General features: G+C 42.8%; 1 protein-coding gene across 4 annotated transcripts in view; it reads left to right on the top strand.

Moving 5' to 3' along the window:
- Positions 1–24,937, top strand: part of LOC140187957 (CUGBP Elav-like family member 4) — a 588,861-nt gene that overhangs the window by 496,929 nt on the left and 66,995 nt on the right. For 3 of the 4 annotated variants that reach the window (XM_072243815.1, XM_072243817.1, XM_072243818.1), the window contains exons 4-5: positions 15,667–15,795; positions 16,774–16,853. In XM_072243815.1, the coding sequence (XP_072099916.1) occupies positions 15,667–15,795; positions 16,774–16,853 (209 nt within the window). The remainder of the gene's footprint in view (positions 1–15,666; positions 15,796–16,773; positions 16,854–24,937) is intronic. The other variant, XM_072243816.1, reaches the window with a different exon arrangement.

Raw genomic sequence — 24,937 nt, 5'->3', positions numbered from 1 at the left:
TCTGCTGCTTTTTCTGATGCTGTTCATTGACGCCTCTGTATCAGACAGTGATGCAACCAGTCAGAAAGCTCTCCACGGTACATCTGTGGAAATTTGCTAATCCTCGGCGACCTGCTAAATCGCCTCAATACCCTAATGAAGCCTCTGGCATGCCTTCTTCGTAATTGCATAAATATGTTGGGCCCAGAATAGACCTTCTAAGACATTGACACTCAGGAACTTGAAGCTGCTCACCCTTTGCACTTCTGATCCTCGATAAGGACTGCGTGTGTTCTCCCAAATTCTCCTGCCTCCAGGTTTCTAGTCCTTGGCCCTGGACTCTCAGACTTCCAGACATCAGGCCTTCAACCTCCTGTCCCTGGCCAGACTCACAGACTCGATCTTTGGGCCTCTGCCTCCGGACTTGCTGACTTTAGTTTTCAACCTTTGGGCTTCCACCTCTGGACTTGCTGAGCTCTGGGCTTTGACCTTTGGCTTTTCCTCCGGACTTCACTGACCTCGGGGTGGCGACCCCCTCAACTTGCCAGGCATAGTTTTGACCTTCAGGCTTAAATGTTCTTTACAAAAACACATGGAAGAATTGAAAAAGAGAACACTTTTGATATTGGATAACGGGCCAGATTTATTATGAATGGCCTTTGCTATTTCTGGGCCATATATATTAATTCAATTTAATTTTATTTTATTTAGCGATACAACGCAAAGCCTTCTGGCCCTTTCAGCCATGCCACGCAGCCTCCGACAAACCCGATTAACCCTAACCTAATCACGGGACAATTTACAATGACCAGTTTACTCAGCCAGTACATCTTGGGACTGGGGGAGGAAACAGGAGCACCAGAGGAAAATTCACGTGTTCCATGGGGCGGACACAGAGAGACTCCATACCGAGCAACACCAGAATTGAACTCCGAAACGTCCCGAGCTGTAATAGCATCACGCTTACCGCTACACCACTGTGTTGCAATTATGTTCTTCAAAGCTCCTGCTTTCAGCAAAGTCTTCCTGATTTAACTGTCCCCTGATCATTTGCCTTCATTAAACATTATCTTTCTCTGCTAGAGTTATTAGATCCTTCCAGCCATGTGTATTAACTCAGCCACCAACATTCCACCTTCTTCATTCATGCTTGATGTCATTATCGCCACTTATTTTCTTGCACAAGTAGTTCTTGTACATAACACCCAGGCACTAAAACCAGAAGATAAGCCTGTTTTCTCTCTGTACGCTTCAAAGGCATTCTATAATCTTAGAAAGCTCGTTGCTTCAGGATTTTGAAATTCAGCCATTAACTCTTGACTGCCTAGCATGCCTCACACCCAGCTCCCCAAATGATCCAGCGAACAATAATCATCAGGTTATTGAATGTGACGTGTTTACAATCATTCTGAGATATGAGAAAGGGCTGAGTGAATACTGACCTTGTTTTATATCGATATTTATCCTCAGCTGCCTTTATTTCCTTTTGTCCTCATGCCTGCCCTTTCCATCATTCTTCATGGTCTCTTCAGACTGACAGCCGTAATCCTGATCGGGATACCAAAAATATTTGTCGCATTATTTTTTCATCTGAAGCATGTTTACCACTGCCTCGGACTAATATGCTGACTGGGGTGAGGGAGGGGGGGGAGGGAGAGGTGGAATCATTAACCAGCAGTGGTGAGCAGATAAAGGAAGCAAGGTGGAAGGAGCCTTGTTACCTGTCCCTCCAGACCAATCTGCCTTCCACATAGGAGCCATGAAAGCTACGTGACATTTCTATCATTGCACAGATTGGGCTTTAGATTCAAGAGTTTTATTGTCATTCTTCAGTACATGTGTGTAAAAAGAACAAACTTTTACTCGGTCAGAGGGTGGTAAATCCGTGGAATTTGTTGCCACGAGCAGCTGTGGAGGCCAAGTCATTGGGTGCATTTAAGGCAGAGATAGATAGGTTCTTGATTAGCCAGGGCATCAAAGGGTATGGGGAGAAAGCAGGGGAGTGGGGATGACTGGAAGAATTGGATCAGCCCATGATTGAATGGCAGTGAAGACTTGATGGGCTGAATGGTCTATTTTTGCTCCTATATCTTATGGTCTCATGGTCTTAAAATGATTGTTACTCTAGATCCAATGCAGCAGAAAAACATAATAAGCATAAAGAAAACAATAAAAAAGCAAAAACAAATAAAAGCAATCCTATAAAACACAATGTATTAGAAACTGTTATATGGATAGACTGATTGTATGTACATAAAATGATGCTAGGTGATGTGTATTTAGTGGTGGGGGTAGGGTGGTGTTAGATTAATAAGTGGAGGTGTTGATCAGTCTGACGGCTTGGGGGAAGTGACTGATTTTTGAGGCTATGTACAAACTAGACCAGATAAATCCATAACTGAAGCTTTTTCTCTTCGTTTTGACCTTCTGTCCACACTGAAATGGCGTTTTCCTCCCTCAAAAACAGAGCTTTTCTAAAACGCTCTCCAGAGTGTTTAAGTCTGAAAATGCCGGTTGGGCGTTGTAGTGTGTACGGGGTAACCGGAGGTTTTAAAAACCTGTCGTCCCTTTCATCGGTGAAGAGACTATGGCTGTAGGAAATGTTTCCAGGGTGACCCCCCTGTGGGAGTGGGGAAGATGTTGGTGGGGCCACCCGGGGGTCTGTGTGTCCGTACGTGTAGCTATTGTAGTGGCTGTGAGGCTGGTATTGTGGTGGTGAAAAGTACTGGGTACTGGGGCAGAGACATCATACTCCTCATCATTGCAAATCCCTCTGCAACAGAGTTAGTTAGTTTTTCAATGTTCGTCGTCAGCCGGGTCATACTGTCCGTGAACTCCCTGTCGGTTGCCTCCGTACACTCCAGTATTTGTTTTTTCAGTTTTAAGTCCTCCTGCGCGAGAGCCAACAGCTGTCCGTCTTTTGGCAATTTCCTTTTAACTTTTCCTAGTCTGTAACTGGACAAACGCACACCAAGTATATTGTTTCCCCTTCGCTTGTTTTCTGTAGATATGTCCTGCGCATGCCCAGTAGGAGGAGATTCGCCCAAATACCCGTTTTAATGTGGACGGAGGTACTTTCAAAAACGCCTGGTGTGGACGCCTATTATTTTTACGTGAAACCGGCATTTTCAAAATTATCCGGTCTAGTGTGGACATAGCCTCAGTCTAGTGGTCCTGGTATGGACCACTAGCCTCCTCCCCAGTGGGAGTGGGACAAACAGTCTGTAAGCAGGGTGTGTGGGATCCTTCATGATATTGCTGGCCTTTTGTCAGTACCTTTGTGTGTATATATCCTTGATGGTGGGTAGGCATTGGGCAGTGTTAACTACCTGTTCTAGAGCCCTCATGATAACCTCTGAGCCCAATTGTAAACGTTGCCTTTGCCCTGCCAGTCCACACTATATTGGGGCGGGGTCCAATGCGTCAGGAGAAGCCATGCAAGTTATTTTGAAACAGAAATTTGTCCTTTGCTGTTGGTATCTAAGGAACAAGGTGATGATAATGCCTGCACATTGCACTCCACTACTGAAATCTGGTCTCAATGAAGACAATAAATGAAGCCAGGAGATGGAATTTGATGCGCATTCAGCACATGCAACAAAGTATGAATATCTGCCTCTGCGTTTCATTCAATGTTTCTTGATGGTTTTGAAGGAAACAAGGAGAAAAGCTCCTTCAGCTCCACGAACATAAGAACATAAGGAATTGAAGTGAGAGCTGGCCATTTGGTCCCTGTAGCTGCTCTGTCATTGAATAAGAAAATGAATGACCTTTCCACACCAATGACACCTTCCCAGACCAACCACAGGAGCCTCAATTCCCTTAATTTCTAAATATTAATCTCTGTCAAATATACAGAATGACTAAGCTTCTCCTACCCTTTTAGTTCGGGTCTTGGCCCAAAACATCGACTATTTATTCCCTCCATAGATACTGCCTGACATGCTGAGTTCCTCCAGCATTTTGTATGTTGATCCAAGAATCGTTATCTTCCCTCCATGCAGACTTCTCCTAATTTGACCTGACGGAGATCTCTCCCCAACTCAATTCCAATGCTTCCTCCCACTCCACCTTCCCCCACACGTAAAGACTCTGGTCACTTGCTGAGAAACTGGCTACCTTTCCTGCAGCTGATCTTACTGTCCTGTCTGCCTTATGGTCTGGAGGTTAGGGAGTGGCTTGTAAATAAGTCTCTGCTGCTAGCAATCGTCTGGACCTCTCAGACAGGCTGGCCCATTCAGCTAAGGTTTTGTCTGTGAGTTACTTACTCTCTGCTACAGCTTGCATGAGGTTGGATGAGGTAGAGGTGTTCAATATCCAGGATATTCCTGGTGTTTCCTAGGATTCCAGCAGAGAAAAAAAAGGTCCTTTCAAATTTGTTTTTTTTTACACGTTTTATTTAAACTTTTGTATCTGCTAATTATTGAAATATTGGAGAAGAATTTGTTTACTAAATAGAATCACCCAATCAAGTAATGAAATTTGTTTTCCTTCCATTTGGTTTGCTGGAAGGTTGTGGTTGGTATTAGTATTACTTGTTATGCGTCCAATGGTGTCAGCTTGTAGTCAAAGTATATGAAGGTCTTGTATAACTTTATTAGAGGAATCAAAGGTGTGAAGTATGTGGAGCTTGGCCTGAGATCAAATGAGCCTGATCAGGGCTGAGTTGGTTAATTTGGGAAAAGGAGGCTTTGGAGAGAATTAATTGAAGATTTTACAGATATGAGAACCTAGGCAGTTTCCCTTCATGGAGAGGCTAGTATCAAGGGGATATTGATTTATAGGATCAGAAGTGAGATGAGGAAAGAAAGGTTCCCCAGAGACTGGTAAGGATCTGGAAATCTCTACATGAAAGGACAGTGGAGGCAAATGCACTAATTCACTGAAGAAGCACCTTGTGAGTGCTTGAGGAACAAACCCCTCAAGGAAATGAACCAGGAGGGTTCAATAGCTGAACAGCCTCGTCCTATACCATAAATTAGAATGATTTCTATGATTTAACCTTCAGAAATATATCTGACCAGAGATGCCAACTCTATACGTTGGCTATCCTGTTCATTTGTACTGGAAATCTCTGACTAGTGGTGAACCAGTGCTGGAACCCTGGTCATTTGTGATATACATTAATATCTTGGACGTGAATGTAGGAGGAATGTTTGGTAATTTGCTGGATGATATGAAAATTATTTCATTTTGTTTATTTATTTACTTAGAGATACAGCACAGTAACAGGCTTTACTGGCTCATGATCCCGTGCCACCCAATTACACCCATGTGACCAATTAACCTATTAACCCATTCTTTGAAATATGGGAGGAAACTGGACCGTCTGGAGGAAACCCATGTAGTTATAGGGAAAACATATAAACTTATTGACAGTGGTGGGAATTGATTCCAGGTCACTAGCACTGTAATAGTCTTGTACTAACCAGAATGCTACCATGCCACTCCAGACTGGAGTTGTGGATAGTAAGGAAAGTTGTCTCAGGCTACTGTAGAATAAAGTTAGGTAAGGCATTGGAAAATGGTATTTAATCTCAACATGCCTGAGGTGATTCATTTTGAGAAGTCAAATAGAGGTAGGATATTTTAAGAGAATGGTAGGACAATAGCATGTTGATGAACAGGGAGATCTAAGGATTCAAGTGCAGAGTTCCTTGAAAATAGCAACACAGGGCAATACAGTGGTGCAGGCAGATGGTATGCTTCACATGATGGAGCATACAATCTTAAAGGTGGGATGTGTTGTGCAACTTTACAAAAGACGGGTTAGACGGCATTTGGAGTATTATGAGCAATTTTAGGCTCTACACAGTAGGAAGTAGGTGGCTGCACTGGAGAGAGTGCAGAGGAGATTCACCAGGATGTTGCCTGGACTGGTGGGTTTTAGTTATGGGGAAAGATTGGATATGATGGGCTTGTTTTCCTGGAGTGCAGGAGGCTGAGGGGTGACCTAATAGGTGTGTATGAGATAAATGAGGTAAATAAGATTATTTTCTGCGATTTGGTTAGCAAAAACAAAAGGACACACATTTAAGGAGTTTTAAAAGGGATAAGGGGGAGGTTTTTAACACACTGAGTTGTTGAAATCGGTTTCCTGCTGCCAAAGAAAGTAGTGGGGTCAGATATAGATCTACATTTAAGAGACATTAAGAAAGACACTTGACTGGCAAGGCAAAGGACTTAATTGGATCAAATGGTTTTGGTGTAGATGGTCTAAAGTTCGGCATAGGCATGTTTGGCCAAATGGTCTATTTCTGTGCGGTACAACTCTTTGTCTATTGTGGGTTCTGGTGGAGAGGCAAAACTAGACCCTATAAAAAATACACCCTGTGTTACAGTGTCCCACAACCTCAAGTTGCTCTAGCAATAATGATGGCTTGCACTTATTTGCATTCATTTAATGTAGCAAAGTTTCCCCACATCTTTTACAATAGTGTTGGTTGGCATCCATCTGTCTCAAAGGACAATGGGTAATGATGATCATCGTCACAAGCCTGGGTAGAAGATACAGAGCTCCAGAGTTGCCAAGCTGTCAAGATCTCCTTCTCGGCCTCATCAGTGTAATCCAAAGGAAAGCTTATAAAGCAATATGTTTGGCACTAGTTTGGCTGCAGGAGCTGTCAGAAGGATGTTCACTGACATCCAGCCGCCTTAGGGGGTCCATTCCGGATTTATTGTCCCGTAATCTTCGTCTCTCCTGAGGCTGCCCACAAAACAGCGGGGTTATTTACCCATAATTAGGAACCTGGGTCCATGAGCACCAGGGCATATCCACACACCGGCAGGCCTGTGTGCTACGTGTGCAGGGGCCAAACCTCCTCCCTGTCCTCTGTCGTTCAGCCTGAGTCCGAAAGGAGTTCAGTTTCCGTGTGTCGCCAGCGAGGAGGCGCTTCATGGAGCTTGCTGTCGAAGAGGCTGTGTACTGGCAGGGAGACATTCAGCTCTCCTTTTCGCAAGACTGCTAGCCAGCGGTGGAGGCTGAAAGTGAGAGTGACAAGCACAACCCACTACACTACCACACTAGACACATCACAACAACCATTTTGACAATAGTGTAACCAAATGAAAATTACACTGGACCATTCAAAGATACATTTAAGCAGCTGACCAAAGCTTCTGATGTAGAGGGTGGTTTGAAGGAGACACAGGAAACTTAGATGCTGGAATCTGAAGCAAAAGCTCAGCACATCAAGCAGCATCTGTAGAGTCAAAGAGATCATCAATGTTTTGGGTCAAAACATACCTTTGGTTTTAAAGAGCATCTAATTGGAAAAAGAGTTTAGGGAATTCCAAAGTATATGGCCTTTGTAATTGATGGCAGGGTTGCTAATGGTAGGAATTTCATTCGGGAATAATTGGATGAGCACAGTGGGTGGGATTACAGAAAAACAGATGTGGAGAGAACCACGTAATCAAAACAATAAAGTCTCCTTGAAATAGAAAGGTAGAAACTTATGCCTTCAGATGAAAGAAAAAAGAACTGAACAGACAGAACAATATTATTTTTAAGCAAACATGACAAAATCAAAAGCCAATTGAAAAGAGATGCTCTTTGGTAGAATAAAACCTTCTGCTCCTCTTTCCCCTTTGACAATGATGAGCTTTGTCTTGCTAAATGTTCATAAAACCACCCAAGTCTAATTCTGTAAGGTGACCTATGGTTTCCAAGCTTAGCTCCTGTTGCTGATACATAAATACTTGATTACCTTGTGCGACAGTACCTGGCATTGCTGACGTGCATTGTGACACTTCCACTTGGATGCTGTCACAAACAATAAGCAATTTTTTTTTACTTTTTAGCACCTTCAAGAAGCTCTTAGCAACATTTATTTTCAGCAAAACCTCAGTGTATTCCTGTGAGCTGTTAAGCAGCCACTGCTATGATGGTTGATAAGACGTTAAAGGACTTGAGCAGTCCTGGGTGGGAAGTTGTGTGTCATGTTTACTTCACTCACCAAATTCCTATCGTCTTTATTCAGTTGGACATAGCTTACAGTATATCCCTGCCACATGCAGAGAGAGTTGGTTTTCTAAATTTCTGAGCTATGGATATTTCACTGCAGTAACAGCTTCAGCCAGTCAGAATTAGTGCTACAACTATTGTCACAAACTAGTCTTGGACTAGCCATTTCAAGCATCCCTAACCAGCTCAGTTAGGGAGAGACAGAGGACAACAATGAATTCTGTTCAGAGACATGGTATTAAGCTTGAGCAGTATTATGGCTCAATGGGAAGCAGCCGTAGTTCTGTTCCAGGAGGCTGTGGTTTTGTGTTATGCTTCTGAGAAACAAACACATAGTTAGGCTGATGCTGCGCTTCAACATTGATGAAGATGTTCTTTTTCAGACAAGCCCTTCTTTCTTCGTTTAAGAGCATTTAAAAAATCAACTGCCACTACGTGAGCTGCCTGGTGCTATTTCTCTCAGTGTTAAGTATTAGTAATGCTGTGAACCATCCACAAGTATCGCCATGTATTCCCTGAACATTTTGGTGGATACAGCTCAGTCCATCACAGAAAAAGCCCTCTCCACCATGGAGCCTATCTACAGGGAGCACTGCCACAAGAAAGCAGCATCCATCATCAACAATCCCCACCATCCAGGCTATACTCTCTTTGTGCCACTGCCATTTGGAAGGAAATACATGAGCATTATGTCCCACACCAGTACAGGAACCGTTATTATACTTCCACTATCAGGACCCCGAACTAGTGTGGAAAGCTTCACTCACCTCAACGCTGAACTGATTCTACAAACTACAGACTCGCTTTCAAGGGCACTACAACTCATATTCTCAGCGTCATTTGTTTATTTATTATTATCATTTGATTTTGTTTGTATTTGCACTATTTGTCTTATTTTGCACATTGGTTGTTTGTACATAGTTTTACATTGATTCGAGTATATTTCTTTGTTCTACTGTGAAGACACGCAAGAAAATGAATTGTAAGGTAGTATATGGTGACATGTACATTGTGGCCACTTTATTAGGTACACGTGTACACCTGCTCATTAATGCAAATATCTAATCAGCCAATCATGTAGTAGCAACTCATGGTAGCATGAGGTTCAGTCCAAACATCAGAGTGTGGAAAAAATGTGATCCAAATGACTTTGACTGGAATGATTGTTGGTGCCAGATGGGGTGGTTTGAATATCTCAGAAATTCCTGATCTCTTGGGAGTTTTGTGCACAACGGTCTTTAGAGTTTACAAAGAATGGTGTGAGAAACAAAAACACTTCCAGTGAGTGGTACTTATCTGGGTGAAAAAGTCTTATGAATGAGAGAAGTCAGAGGAGGTTGGCCAGACTAGTTCAAGCTGAAAAGCAACAAAAAACTCAAATAACCACCTGTTATAACAGTGTGTGCTGAAGAGCATATCTGAATGCATAACGTGTCGAACTTTGAAGTGGATGGGTACAGCAGCAGAAGATCACAAACATCCATCCAGTAGGTACTGGAGGTACCTAATAATGTGGCCACTGAGTGGAGGTTCTTTGACATTAAATTTACTTTGAACATTGATCTATGATGCACTTGAACATCAGTTTAAGCTGAAGTAAGCCGTCTTTATGTTTCAAGTTGACAAACACTCTTATTGTGAGTCATCTTCATGATTCTGTTATAACTCTGCATTGGGAATGCATGTGATGACTCCACTCCTTGAACGCACCGTTTGGGCTTTGTGGGGAAACTTGGATCACTTCATCCTGGGAAATATGTAGCTGAGCAGTCCCTATATAGCCGAACCACAAGAGGTTCTGCAGATGCTGGAAATTCAAAGTAGCACATATAAAATTCTGGAGGAACTTAGCAGGTAAAGTAGCATCTTTGGAGAGGAATACACAGTTGACGTTTCAGGCCAAGACTCTTAATCAGGAATTCGCCAGTCCTGATGAAGGGTCCCAGCCTGAAACTTTGTCTGGTTATTCCTCTCTATGGATTCTGCTCACCTGCTGAGTTCCTTCAGCATTTTGTGTTCGTCACCCTGCATAACCTTGTTTTAAAATGTCAGAACTTCCCTGGAAGCCACCCAGTAAGTGAAAGACTCATCTAAGCTGTCAGGCCATCTCCAAATCCTCCAATCTAGCAGTCCAACCTCATACAACACCACCCCCCATCTCCACCCTCTGGCTCCCCATCACAGTGCTATTGATACCTCCACTCCCTTCAGCTTCCATCTCTCATCTTCCTGCCAGTTCAGCATTAATGCCAGCTTCCTCGACATCCTCCCTCTCATTGTGGCCGGCTATTTCCCCAGTCTCAACCCCAGCATGGCCAATCATCCAGACAATCTCCTCTCCTGTCAGCATGAAATCTCTCTCCCTCCACCTACCCCCCCATCCATTCATCACCAACAGTGCTCTCCCCAAGAAACAAACACGCACCCACCTCAGTAAGTACAGCGAAGGAGCCCATCACTGGCCTAAAACCCCAGTCAGATCAGTGGCCATGCCCCGAACTAGATGTTGCAAAAGTGGGACCAGACATATTATGCAATGAGAACTTGTGGTGGAGGCAGGGAAACTATCATTGAGCCCTGGATCTCCGTTACACCATGATACAGTCGGACACTGGCTGCTCCTCCTTTGTATCAATATCATTCCAACACGTTGTGGGAAAGCAGCTTGGCCCAATGTGTGAAATAAAATCAAACAGTTGCAGATGCCAGAGGTCTGAAATAAAATTTGAAACTGCTGGAAACACTCAGTAGGTCGGGTAGCATCAGTGGAGACAGAAACAGAGTTGAAGTTTCAGGTCAATGACCTTTTATCAGAGCATCAATATGAAGCGTTAATTCTGTTTTTCTCACCACAGATGCTGCCTGACCTGCTGGGTGTCCAAGTGGCAGTAAGTTCTATATTCTAACCATCTCTGGGTTTATATCCTAAATTATGACCCCTTGTTGTGGACTCCCATGCAAATGAAACACATCTCCATGTCCATTTTGTAAAACCCTTGAAAAAATAACCTTTATCAAGATGGCTCTCCAACTTTTTCTCATCTTTTTGCATCTTCATATTCCTTTGATGTGCAGACAGTTGACTACAACAAGACTATTTTTTTATATAGTCAAAAGGGAATACACTTTGCTCATTGCCTGCAAGTAATGGCTCTTCAAGCACTCTTCAAATTATCTTCTAAGTGCAGAGGAAATTTCTGGTTCCACCACACTATTAGTCAGTGAGTTCCAGACTTCTAATATTTGGTGATCCCTGGAGGGACGACTTGTTCTCTGGCTTGGGGCTTCACAAGCTCAGTAACCTTCAGTGGGCTTTGCCCCAGAATGAAATGGCTTATCTATATTCAATGGCCACTTTGTTAGGTTCTTCCTGGTCTTCTGCTGCTGTAGCCCATTATCTTCAAGGTTTGACATGCTGTACATTCAGAGATGCTCTTCTGCACACCACTGTTGTAACGCATGGTTATTTGAGTTAATGGTCAATGCCTTTTGGAAAGTCAGATACATTATACATACAGGTTCCCCTCTGTCAGCTCTCCCTGTTACATATTTAAAGAAGTTAAGCAAATTTGTCAAGCATGATATATCTTCTATAAGACTTTATTGGCTATGTTTAATTATATATCAGGTTTTCTAAATTATTTGTTAATTCGTCTTTGATTATTGAGTGTAGCACCTTGCCAATAATAGCTGTTAAACTAATGGGCATGTGGCTTCCTACTTTCTGCCTTTACTCTTCTTTGAACAATGGAATCACATTGGTTATTTTCCTGTCTTCTGATACCCTTCCAGTGTTTAATAAGTTATGAAAATTTTTGTCCAATACCTTTGCATCTACTTTCTTTATGATCCAAATGTCTATTGCATCCTGGTGACTTGCCTGCCTTTAGCTCAGTGAGTTTCTCCAGTATTTTATCTCTTATAATTAGGATTTTCGTAAATTCTACCAGATAATTTGAAATTAACCTGAGTGACATCTTGGAGGTTTTAACATTTTCCACAAACATACTTAGCAAAGAGCAAAGAAAACAAATTATAGGAACTTCTTTGAGTAAAAGCACTGTAATTTCTCCAGAGAAATGCAGGGAGTGGAGAATTATTATTCATAAACTCCTTGAATAGAATTGATTGCAGTCAGTGCAGGGTCTAAAGTTAGATGGAGAGGGAAATTACCCAATCATCTCTTTGCTGCTTAATTGGAGAGTTTCCACCAAAGACAGCCTAACAGAGAAAGCTGTAAACATTCAGTAGGTCAAGAAATGAGGAGAGAAAATCGCAGTTGGCATTTCAAGTCAATGACTTCTCATCCAGTCAATGAAGAGTTAACAACCAGACTCAATAATTATTCCTCTTCTGTTAAAATCATAATGGTTGGAGTTCTGTCCATAGAGCGCACTGCCTTTGTCTTTTCCTCCAAGTTGGTACTCAAAGCCTATTTCACTCCTTTCTCTCAATTCTATTTTTTGTTTGATTGAAGTCCTATGGAGTACTTTGCTGTGTTTCACAGAGCAATATGAATAAATGTAAGTTACATAGTGCCTTTTCGCTGGTATACAATTCAAAGGGACTTCATAGTAGCCTTATCAACAAGTCCAGCACCATGCCACATAATGTCTGAATCTTGCTGCCTGCGGTCAGCCATGGCAAGTGCAATGAACTATTCCAAAAGAAGTTTGAACTGGACTTAACATGCGCATGCTGTGAGTCTCAGATTTACAGGTGGAATTAGAAGGATAAATTTATAAATTTTCTTCGTAGTCAGTCTTCCCACAAGGTCCAGTGTCACTTGTCTTTAAAATCACGCAGTCTCATATCCAATGTCAATTCTATGCATGACATTTAAATCAGGTTCCACTGTCTTTAACTTGGGATTACTCATCACCAAATTACTTGCCAGCACCAGTCTATTTAGCTCCACTATTTGCCACACTTATTAATTATCTCAGGCAAATTCTTTACATTTCCTCAATAGCCTGCAATATACTCCCAGTTGTTACATGTCAGGACAATCCTAATCGATGTGATGAGGTCATGAGAGCTCTTGATATTTCCATCCTCTATATCACCAGTCCCACTTGGGTTACTGCCTTCCTAATATCTTTCAGGTTTCCTCAGTGTAAGGCTGATGTTGCCTGGTTATGTCTCCCTAATCTTCTTCTTTAGCGTATTTTACGTTGTTCCACCTGGGTTATTTTTCTGGAGATACAGCACAGTAACAGGCCCTTCTAGCCCAACAAGCACGCATGGCCCAATTAAACCCATGTGACCAATTGACCTACTAACCTGTAAATCTTTGGAATGTGGGAGGAAACCAGAGCACCCGGAGGAAACCCCCGTAGTCCTGGGGAGAACATACAAACTCCTTACAGATGTCAGGGAGTGAGCCTGGGGTTGCTGGTGCTGTACTAGCATTACGCTAACCACCACACGACCGCGCCACCTGTTATCCTCTTGGGTAAAATTCCAACAGCCTTCTTCATTAATAGCCGTGTGATCTGTTTTGGGGTGAAGATTCTATATTTAAGTAAAATGCCCCTGTGACATTAGGCCAGAAATAATGTGGATTTTTTTTTATATATCAGAGAAGCCTTAGTTCATTGTAGCTGGGCTCTGTGATGTTTTTCTTCTTTCCTTTCACCAATGACACAGATCCTTCCACTGACACGCACAGTGCTATTAGTTTGCTTGGTGAATGATGATCGCAGAAGCTGCAGTCGGAAAGATTCCCAGAGCTATGATGTGAACACTCTTGTGGCCCCAGGCTTGGCTTGATGCAGCGTGACAGAAAGGGAATGAAAAACCATATTGTCACATTTGCCGCATCGTATTATTTGTGAATATATTGGGATGTCATTAGAGAAAGGTTTATTGTTGTCAGTGTTTTGTTTTGATGATTCACTCTTTTGAGCAGTTCACAAGATCACAAGTTAAAGTAAATGAAAAAGACTATGCTGTCTATCCAAATAAATCTGACTGACCATCCAGCTGTCTAACTTCTGTGTTCCCTGAAATACTATGAGCAAGCAATAGGTCTATGAAAATGTGATGGTCTTGTAGGCATTTCTAGCTTTTCTCCGTGATAGACAATTCATGTATTCAGTACATATTAGAATAATTCCTGAATTATACACTCAGTGGCCACTTTATTAGGTACGCCTGTTTGCTATTGCAAATATTTAATCAGCCAATCATGTGGCAGCAACTCAATGCATAAAAGCATGCAGACGTGGTCAAGAGGTTCAGTTGTCATTGAGACCAAACATCAGAATGGGGAAGAAATGTGATCTAAGTGACTTTGACCTTGGAATGATTGTTGGTGCTTGACAGGGTGGTTTGCGTATCTCAGAAGCTGCTGATCTCCTGGGATTTTCATGCACAACCTCTAGCATTTATAGAGAATGATGCGGGAAACAGAAATCATCCAGCGAACGACAGTTCTGTGGGCGAAAGCACCTTATTAATGAGAGAGGTCAGAGGAAAATGGCCAGACTAGCTTGAAGTTGACAGGAAGGTGGCAGTAACTCACATAACCATGTATTACAGCAGTGGTGTATGGAAGAGCATCTCTGAATGCACACTATGTCGAACCTTGAAGATAATGGGACAGTAGCAGAGGACCATGAAAATACACTCAGTGGCTACTTTGTTAGGTACAAGAGGTAGCTAACAAAGTGGCCACACAGTGCATGTGGTTGAATTGAAAGGATCAGAGCAGTTAAAGCTTCCCTCAAAACCTTTCGTTCCTTTTCCATCTGCCTTCAGTGGTTGGCACCAGAACATCATAAATTCCAGGCAAATGGGAATTCCCTTGAGCATTTTTGCAGACCTACCTTCTAAACGAGCAAAAGTTTAATTAAAGGGAGTTACTCCAACCTCACAATAGCTGGGTTGGACAAGCACTGCTGAGGATTTCTTGCAAATGTAGAGCCCGCTACCTAACTTGAGCCTGACAAGATGTGACTACGTGCGCTAAGTTCAGGTGAAGTCTGTTTTATGCCCTATGAGGATAGAAACATAGAAAACCTACAGCACAATACAGGCCCTTCGGCCCACAATGCTGTGCCAAACATGTACTTACTTTAGAAATTACCTAGGGTTACCCGTAGCCCTCTATTTTTCTAAGCTCAATAGAAAATAGAAGATAGGTTGAGCAAGCCAGGGCTTTTCTGTCTGGAGGGAAGGAAGGTGAGAGATAACTTGATAGAGGTATATAAGATGATAAGAGGCATAGATCTAGTGGATAGCCAAAGACTTTTTCCCAGGATGGAAATGGCTAATACCAGGGGGGATAATTTTAAGGTATTTGGACTAGATGGGCCAAAAGGCCTGTTTCTGTGCTGTACTCTTCTATGACTCTATGACAACTTCTTTTTTAAGACTATGCTATAAGATCAATGCAGCAGACAGAAAATGTAACGCTGAAACAAGGAAGCTATGCCTTGCAGAGGATGGACATTTGTTTGAATAGACAGGTGGAGTTGAACTCTACTCTAACTAGGTCTTGAATATTTCTCATTTACAGATTATAAAAACACTAGGTGTTTTTGTTAATTGGAGGTGAGAAATATTCAACCTCCACCCCACTTCACACCACCTTCCTCCTGACAGTCAATGTTTACGGAGCAAAGCTTGAACAAAACAGTAATTGTAGACCCACTTCAACAACCTTACCCCAGTTGTGAACCCTGTGCTTTACTAAACAATATGTCTTTTTGTTTCAGAAGACAGAAAATTATTTGTAGGCATGTTAAACAAGCAGCAAACAGAAGATGACGTGTACAGGCTCTTTGAATCTTTTGGCGTCATAGAGGAATGCACAGTTCTACGAGGACCAGACGGGAACAGTAAAGGTGAGTCCACTCTTTGTGGGTGTGGGAAATCATCAGTTTAAAATGACACCAGAGCTGAGAAGTCAGAAGGGTTTGATCAGACCAGGGCTGTCTTATCTGGAAGCGGCTTGTTTAGAAAAAAAGTGGATGTGGTATGCTAATGTAGCGGTTGGTGTAACGCTATCACAGTGCCAGTGACACAAGTTTATTTTCCGTCACTGTCTGTAGGGGGTTTGTACGTTCCCTCCTTGACCCATGGAATGTGCTTCCATTCCTTCCCACATTCTAAAGGCGTACAGGTTAGCAAGTTAATTGGTCACAAGGGCGTAATTGGGCAGTGTGAGCTGGAAGGACCTGTTACTGCGCTGTATCGCTAAATAACTGAAACAATGTCCTTTCTTGCAATGGGGTGAGAAGATCCTTTGGGACCATTAATATAATATGGACACTAGTAGATCCAATGGGAATCTCAGAATAAATGCCTTTTCTGAGGTATTGCTAGAGCCAGATTTGGGAACAGCTTCTTTCCGACTGTGATAAGACTGCTGAATGGATCCTGACCCGGATCTGGGCCGTACCCTCCAAATATCTGGACCTACCTCTCAGTTTTTTTGCACTACCTTACTTTACATTTTTGTATTTTCTATTTATGATTTATAATTTAAATTTTTAATATTTACTAATTTTTAATATTTTTAATATTTAATATTTGTAATCCAGGGAGCGGGAAGCGCAGAATCAAATATCGCTGTGGTGATCGTACATTCTAGTATCAATTGTTTGGCGACAATAAAGTATAAAATATAAAGTCCTGGGACCAATTACCAAAGGGGATAGCTGGGACAAATAGAATAAGAATACTTAAAGAGAAGTTAGGCTTGTGCAGGAGGTGCTGAAGGGTGAAGTAAAGCATGAAGAGGCTCTTGTGGACCATTGGGTTTATTGCTGCACAATTAATGCTCTTTTCTGTGCTCCCCACCCCTCTTCATTTCTGCGTAGGTTGCGCATTTGTGAAGTTCTCCACACACACTGAAGCCCAGGCAGCCATTAACGCACTACACGGCAGTCAGACAATGGCGGTAAGTTTTGTCCTGTCAGGGAGAGAGTGTAAACTCCCTGTGTTTCTGAGAGCTGCTGCAGTCTGTGTCTGGATTACATGGACCAATGGTAGATTAAAAAAGACTGACACAGTTCTTGCTAACTGCAAATCGTAGTAAATGTCCTTAGATTAACAAGGGAGTGTTATGCTCTACAGACAAGAAACAAAATCATATTTTGATTTAAAATAACGTAAATATGAGCAGCCTGGTAGAGCAGTAGCTAGCATAATGCTTTACAGCATTGGCAACCTGGGTTCAGTTCTACTGCTGACTGTAAGGAGTTGCGCTTTCTCCCTGACCACATGGATTTCCTCTAAATGCTCCACTTTCCTCTCACATTCCAAATATATACGGGTTGCCAAGGGTTAATAAATTGTGGGCATGCTGTGCTGGCATTGGAAGTATGGTGTCACCTGCCTCCAGCATATTCTCAGACATCTGGTGACTGATGCAAATGGCACATTGCACCTCATGTTTCGATGTTTCAATACATACTGTACATGTGACAAGTAAATCTAATCTTTGATCTTTATGAACATAAAGTGTTGGAAATGCACAGTAGGTAAGTCAGCTTCTGTGGGGAGAGATAGAGAGATACCATTTGAGGTTCATGACATACCATCAGAACTGGGAAAAATTGGGGATTAAAAAAACAAACTTTAAAAGGCAAAGTAAATGGGCGAGGGGAGGAGGCAATTTTCTTTTAGTGACTTTTACTTTGCTTTCATAAATTCATAAGGTGCTTGAAGAACCCTCCCACACAGGGACTGTGGCTGGTGGCTGTGATGTGATGGCAAGTTTAGGGCACAGCACAGTACGGGAAAGTATTTTGCAGCCTGGATGCTGATTGTTAGCGTGGACCACTTTACAGAGAGAAAACCGGGAACAGGCAAAGCTCGCGAATGGTGTTCAGAACCCAAAGTAGAAATATTCCGGACTCTGGTACTAATGTCTCTTGATAATTGGCAGGGGTTGGGGGTATGATAAAGCCTACAATGAGTGGAAAACTGATAATCTGAAAGCTGTAATGAACTCATTTTGCACGGTCTAATCACAGTTGTACCTGGAACCTTGCTGTGCAAAAACCAATTATAAACCTTTCCTTTTGTTTGTAATTATTCACACGGTGCGCATTTCAGCAGATTCCTCATTCACAGAGGCATGAGCATTAATCGACAAAACCGTGAATAATATTTTGAAATAAGTGCATTCAGCTTAATGGCTCAAGTATTAGGAAGCAATTGGCTGTTAAAGATACCAAGACACAGACCGGCAGGCAGCCCATTAAGTAATTAAGTCGGCTGCTAGCTACCTGGCCTGGATCATTGCTTTTAGTGCTCCCCAGACCTCAGTCAGATTGCGTTGGTGATTTGTACCTTAGACAGAGGGCAGCCTGCTGCTTCTCAGGTCAGGACACTCTCTCTTTATGAGAATCTCCGCTAGCACTGGCTGAGGAAAAAATGCTCACAATGGGTAGGCAGTCCCGCCATATTGTGCAGTAGAATAGTGTCTTGTTTCAATGCAAGACATTTCACATCCTCCATGTGGCCACACTGCAGTCTTTAGCAAAATCTTCTTCAACAGCACCTCTCAACCTTACAGACTCTGTTCCTAGAAGGACAAGAGCAGTAAGAAATGGGACCGCCATCTCCTCCAACCTCTCTCCCAGCCAGCACATCAGCCTGCCTTAGAAATATATCACTGCTGGATCTAAGCCCTGAAATTTCCTCTAGTACAGCACTGTTGGAGTCTCTTCATTGCATAGGTTGCACTGGTTAAAGAAATCAGTTTGTCACATCTTAGAGGAAAGAAGCAAGCTCTTTGGCCCATCAAGCCAATCATCAAACACCCGATTACACAAATCCTACACTATTCCCATTTTGTTCTTCCCACATTCCCATTAACTCACCCCCCTCCCCAACTCACCCACACATTAAGCACAATTTACAATTGGTAAATAGCTTACCAGCCTGCACATTTTTGGGATGTGGGAGAAATCCAGAGCACCCAGGGGAAACCTACAAAAATTCCAAACAATCAGTTGTCTGGAAAGGATAAATGTTTCAGGGTGATTGGAGATGGGCGACAAATACTTGCAATCTCAAGACATCCACCTCCCAATGGAAAGTCCTCTTGCAAAGGAAGGCAGTGCCAGTAGTTTCACATACAAAATGCAGGAGGAGCTTAGCAGTCAGGCAGCGTCTATGGAAATGAATGAACGGTTGATGTTTCAGGCTAAGACCCTTCATGCGGAGTGTTATTAGTTGATAGAAATTTTTGTCACCTCAACCTTCTCAAATTAGGAAATCGGTCTTTCGTATTCCCAGTCATTAGCCACTCACGTCTGCAGCTTTTGTGCAAAACCAGAAAGGAAGTTTACTTTGATTCCTCTTGTGATCAAGTATTGTGTTTATGTCTGTAGTTTGGATGTAGATTTCTTGATTTAATGTGGACATGATAGTCTGAATAGCCTCTTCCTATGCTGTAATACTTTATTGTTTTATGAGGAAAAATGATACTTTGAGGTCATGGAAAAGGATATTACCTCAGCAAAAGGGCAAGAAAAAACTGAGGAAGTCCCTATTAGTTCCTTGCAAATCCTTTAATTTCCTCTGGGATCTGAATCCAATTTTCCATGAACAGAAGGATTTGACTACATTTCTCTGTCTTCTAATCGTTGCCTCTCAAGAGAAACAGCTGATTTGTATTTATGATCACCAAAAAAATAAAGCACTGAGACTCTTACATTTACCCCACAACAACCTTCTGCACCACTGCTGTGTGACTCCCGTGGCAGCATTAATCTTTGGTAGCCCAGCAGACAGCACTGTATTGGAGACATCATCCTACATTCCCATTATAAAGCAAAGCAGGCTACAAGCAACAACCAGGCCCCAGATCGCAGAATCCAAGGACCTGTCATCTCCAGGACTGCACCTTTGACCTTGGACAACTCACTGTCATCAAAGGCAGGCTTCACTGGTTATAAATAACATCAATTTTGGAGATTGTGGCAATTAAAAGAAATTAAGAACATTTAAAAAAATAACGGAAAATGTAATACAATAAACTTAATTAAAAATACATCAAGTACTGTAAATGTATTACAAAAACATAAAGTGAAATAAAACAAAATTAACCCAGCCTTACGATGACGATTGGTTGTTAAAACGGCATTCCTTTTGGAGTGAACATAAAAACAAATGAAGACATTTGAACAGATGGGACATTTGGATGTTCTTCTACCTTGCAACATTTTCTTGCCTATCTTCATATCCTTCAGCTCCTCTAATACCCAGGATATTCAGACTCAGCTGTGAATAAAATCAATAACTGAGCTCCCCTAAAGTGCTCCAAGATTGAGAATCAAAGATTCACCACCCTCTGAGTAAAGAAATTTCTCCTCACTTCAGTCTTAAATGGCCATCCCCAGTTTGCATCTCTAATATCCAATACAAGACTTCAGCCAAGGGAAACATCATCCCTGTTTCTTAGCCCTTTAAGAATATTGTACATTTCAATGAAGTCATGCGCGATCCTTCTGAATTCTAAAGGAGTAACTAACTCTGCATTTAACACACCTGCCTTCTGTGGAACTGGTTTTGTGAATGTTTGCTGCAATTCTGCTACAGTGGGTCTATCCTTTCCCTAAGTTAGTAGAGCAAAGTTATACGCAGTGCACCAGGTGAGGCTGACCATGCCAGTGCAGAAATTCTCCAGAGTTCTGTTCTTGAGAATTGTCAGTAATTCAAATGGTTCTTAGATTGGAAATGAACAAGGACTGTGTGTGGGAGAGGATCACAGGGACAGCGGTTACAGAAGAGCGAGCAGGCATGGGAAGAGTTGCTGACAGCCGGCTTCACTGATTCAGTGAATGGGTAAGTCTGATCAGAGCCCCTGGCTCTGCTCGGCTTAAAGGAGCTCCCAATTGTTGTGGCTCAGGTTGGGTAGGGGTGGGGAGGGAAGACACATAGAAATGCCCCATTCCCATCCAGCAGAGATACCTGCAGCCCCTCAACAGCCAGCCAATCCATCCACCTTCATCCCACCTGTCTCCCAAATGCTAATTCGTATGTATGCAGTGTTTATACATCAGATGCTTGTAAACTGGGGTGGATCTGTTTATAATTGTAGTAAGTCCTCTTTACTCTTATACTGAAGTCTTGTAGCAATGAAAGTGAAGCCGAAGGACTGGATGAGAGGAACATTCAGCCCCCAACTCTGTACGGTTCCAAACTACCACGGGAGGCTCTGGTGAATCCAGTGGGAAGTCAGGAGGGTGGATGTGCTGGCACTGATCCACGCACATTTCTAACTTTGATGTGGCAGTGTGTACGTGTGGAAGTCAAACGTCCTGGATATCAAAGGACAAGGAACCGTCACGCATGTCGGATTTTGAACTGCCCCATTCTTTCCCTGTGCTCAAACTATCCACCTTAGATAAAACACAGTCCTTGAGTTCAAACACTATTCACTGAGCTAGAACTCTTCCGCTGAGCCAGAATGGCAACCATCCACGAATATATTCTCACCATTTCCATGACAGCAGAGCACGTGCCACAACTCAGTTGGCACCCTATTGCCCATGGACTATTTGAGTCTTGTCATGCAAAGAAATATGACAGGTGTATTGACCAAGTCCTGTGTTGGGCCTGAGTCCAGCTGTACAGGTGTGTGGGTGTGTGTGCACACACAATTCATCAATTTTTTCAATGGTATGTACAGTATATATACATACTTATATATACATACCCACAGACTCACACACACAGGCATTTACACACACTTAGATATAAACAATATCTTTCCCTCTTTCTCTCTCATACACACAAAACACACACACACTCTCTTTCAAGGAGAGATTTGTGTTTGAATTTCTTCCAAAGTTAATGAGGCACATTTTAACCACTAACTTTTACCCTGATTGGAATAGCCTCACTCAGTGTGGACCAGAACGATGGAGCCTTGCACTATGTTTGCCAAACAATCTACCTGTGTAATTGGATTCAACCTCCGTGGTGGATCTGAAGTTCGAAGAGTGTCATATTCCCAGAAGACTGGTGACCTATCAACTGTTTTCTTTTACATTGGGCCTCGATCCTTTGGTACCATGCAGTCTTTTACCTTATGAATAATGGGTGTGGTGACAGCATTAATAGAAAAGAATCTGTTTGGGAGCTACAGGCTAAGCCATAAGCTATAAGTCACCTGAGTTAGATACCAGTGCTTTTTCTCCCCCAGAAAACTGAGGTGATCATGTTAATCTGAAAGGCACCCATCCACTCATTAACTTGGGTATTATGTGTAGAGCAGCCTTATTTATAACACTATAACTAGTTGTTGTAGTGTAATCGATTGATCTGTGAGGAGGTTAATGTGAATAAGATGTGCACTGGGATTTTAATTTTCTTCCTGCCCAGAGGAAAGACTTGCTTGGTTAGCTGGAAAACAATTTGGCTCTTTGAAGCTATCCTTCAGCTGTTAAAGCATCGGTTTTTCCAGAGTGTGTCTCTATTGGATAGTGAGTCTGGGGAAGATGTCCTGTTTAAAGAGACACAAGTGACAGCCAACAACTTAGGAAGATTTTGTAGAGTTTAAGGTAAGACATTATTTCCAGTGGCTGAAGGACCAGCTGGAAAGTAATTGCAATGAAGAAAGGGCAGAATGTGGGAAGATGTTATGATTCAGTGGATGGTAGTTGTCTGTTGTGTCTGACAATGACAGGAAACCTGCGTGGGGGAGTTTTTAAAGTGGCAAAGCCATGCACTGGGAAAATTTCACTCTCTTGACCTCCGAAATCTGGTCCAGTGGTACGAATAAGTGTCACAAACTGGGGTCTTCAGTGATTGCAACAGATGACCATGACATCTTCTGTGCCTTGTCACGTCCTTTGCTCTCCACAGAGTGTTGCAGTGCTGCCTTCCCGACTATTGGATCTCACTGTAGCTCTAATCCACCCAGTCCACTGGAGCTGACGTTCCAGGCTGGGACAGGCATGTCCCTGTCTCACTGGGGTGTGAGGCCACCCGCTACCCTCACCTAGGTTGGCCCATCTGCTGAAGCGGTGTACTGAGGTGTGGCCACAGTCAGATGCAAACAGCAACTTGAAGCCACAGGTAAGAGCTGAGTGCCTGGTCTGAACCAAAAACGAGTGAGCTGCCTCAGAATGGGCACGACAAGCCCCTTCACCAGAGGTGCTTCCCCTCCCTGGACACCCTACACACCTCAATTCAGTAGATTATTGGGTGAATAATTAGTCTTACCTTTACGTTCTTCAATGGGGAATTGGATAAATATCTGAAGAGGAAATTTGCTGGTCATTCAGAAGATGGTAAGAGAACTTGATTGCTGAGATTTTCTTCACCAGTGTTGCCATGAGTGGCTTTGATGTTCAAGGAGGTAATAATAGCAATGTGATCAGTTGAGCTGAGTATGATGTTGTTCAGAGGGGTTGTCTATTCATGGATGCTCAGGTGGACGTAGAGACCAATCTGGAATGTACATATTTAGGGTGGATTCCCTTAATAGAGAATGCTTTTGCTGTTTTTGTTTAACGTGGGTAAGATGATGCACTGGCAGCCACCACACAGTCCTTGACAGATCAGAGTCAGGGTCCAGTGGCGTGGAATACAAGACAATTGAGGCCCCTTCATTGCTGCAGCCTTCCTCTGCCCTCACTGCAACTCTGAAGCGTCATCATTTTCCGCGGCTCCACCTTTGAGGTCTTAGTTGGATCACTCTTTGCCTTAAACCTCCTCCTTGACCTTATCGCCACGGATGACCCTGTCAGGAGCTTACCACCAGGTGGCAAAACTGTGCATGGAGTTAGGACCCAGATTGGCCTTGGTCTCATTGCATAAAAGAACATCTGACTGGTTTGCATGGCTTCTTCCTATTCCTATTCTAGAAGTACTGTTTCCAGGCTAAAAAAAATAACTATGAGGGGAAAAAAAGGCCTGGGATTATTTTCCTTCACTCAGTGGGTGGTTTTCATTGAGATTTGTGAGGGCTTTGACAGAGGGAAAAAATCAAACCCAAGAGCATAGATTTAGTGATTTGTAAAAGGCTTAAAGGGAGTGTGAAGAGTGGCTGGATGAGGTCTGGAACTTATTGTCTGAAAGGATGGTAAAGGCAGAAATCTTCAGCATCAAAAAGGGGCCTCTTTTGTATATTGGAAGAGCGATGACCTTCAGGGCCATTGATGTAGTGCTAGGACGAGGGTCATGCTTCAAAAAGCCAACAATTCTACCAGTGCCAAAGAAGAATAATGTGGGCTGCCTTAATGACTATCAGCTGGTAGCACTCACATCGACAGTGATGAAATGCTTTGAGAGGTTGGTTATGACTAGACTGAACTTCTGCCTCATCAAGGACCTGGGCCCATTGCAACTTGCCTATTGCCACAATAGGTCAATGGCAGACGTAATCTTAATGGCTCTCCACATGGCTTTAGACCTCCTACACAACACAAGCACCTACGTCAGGATGCTGTTCATCGACTATAGCTCAGCATTTAATACCATCATTCCCACAATCCTGATTGAGAAGTTGCAGAACCTGGGCCTCTGTACCTCCCTCTGCAATTGGATCCTCGACTTCCTAACCGGAAGACCACAGTCTGTGCAGATTGGTGATAACATATCCTCCTCGCTGACGATCACCACTGGCGCACCTCAGGGGTGTGTGCTTAGCCCACTGCTCTACTCTCTGTATACACATAACTGTGTGGCTAGGCATAGCTCAAATACCATCTACAAATTTACTGACGATACAGTCATTGTTGGTCGAATCTCAGGTGGTGACGAGAGGGTGTACAGGAGTGAGATATGCCAGCCAGTAGAGTGGTGCTGCAGCAACAACCTGGCACTCAACGTTAGTAAGACGAAAGAGCTGATTGTAAACTTCAGGAAGGGTAACACGAAGGAGCACATACCAATCCTCAGAGAGGGATCAGAACTGGAGAGAGTGAGCGGCTTCAAGTTCCTGAGCATCAAGATCTCTGGGGATCTAACCCGGTCCTAACATATTGATGTAGTCATAAAGAAAGCAAGACAGCAGCTATA

The sequence above is a fragment of the Mobula birostris genome, chromosome 26, assembly GCF_030028105.1.
Source record: "Mobula birostris isolate sMobBir1 chromosome 26, sMobBir1.hap1, whole genome shotgun sequence".
Classification (NCBI taxonomy): domain Eukaryota; kingdom Metazoa; phylum Chordata; class Chondrichthyes; order Myliobatiformes; family Myliobatidae; genus Mobula; species Mobula birostris.
This window is presented reverse-complemented; position numbering and strand designations above follow the sequence as displayed.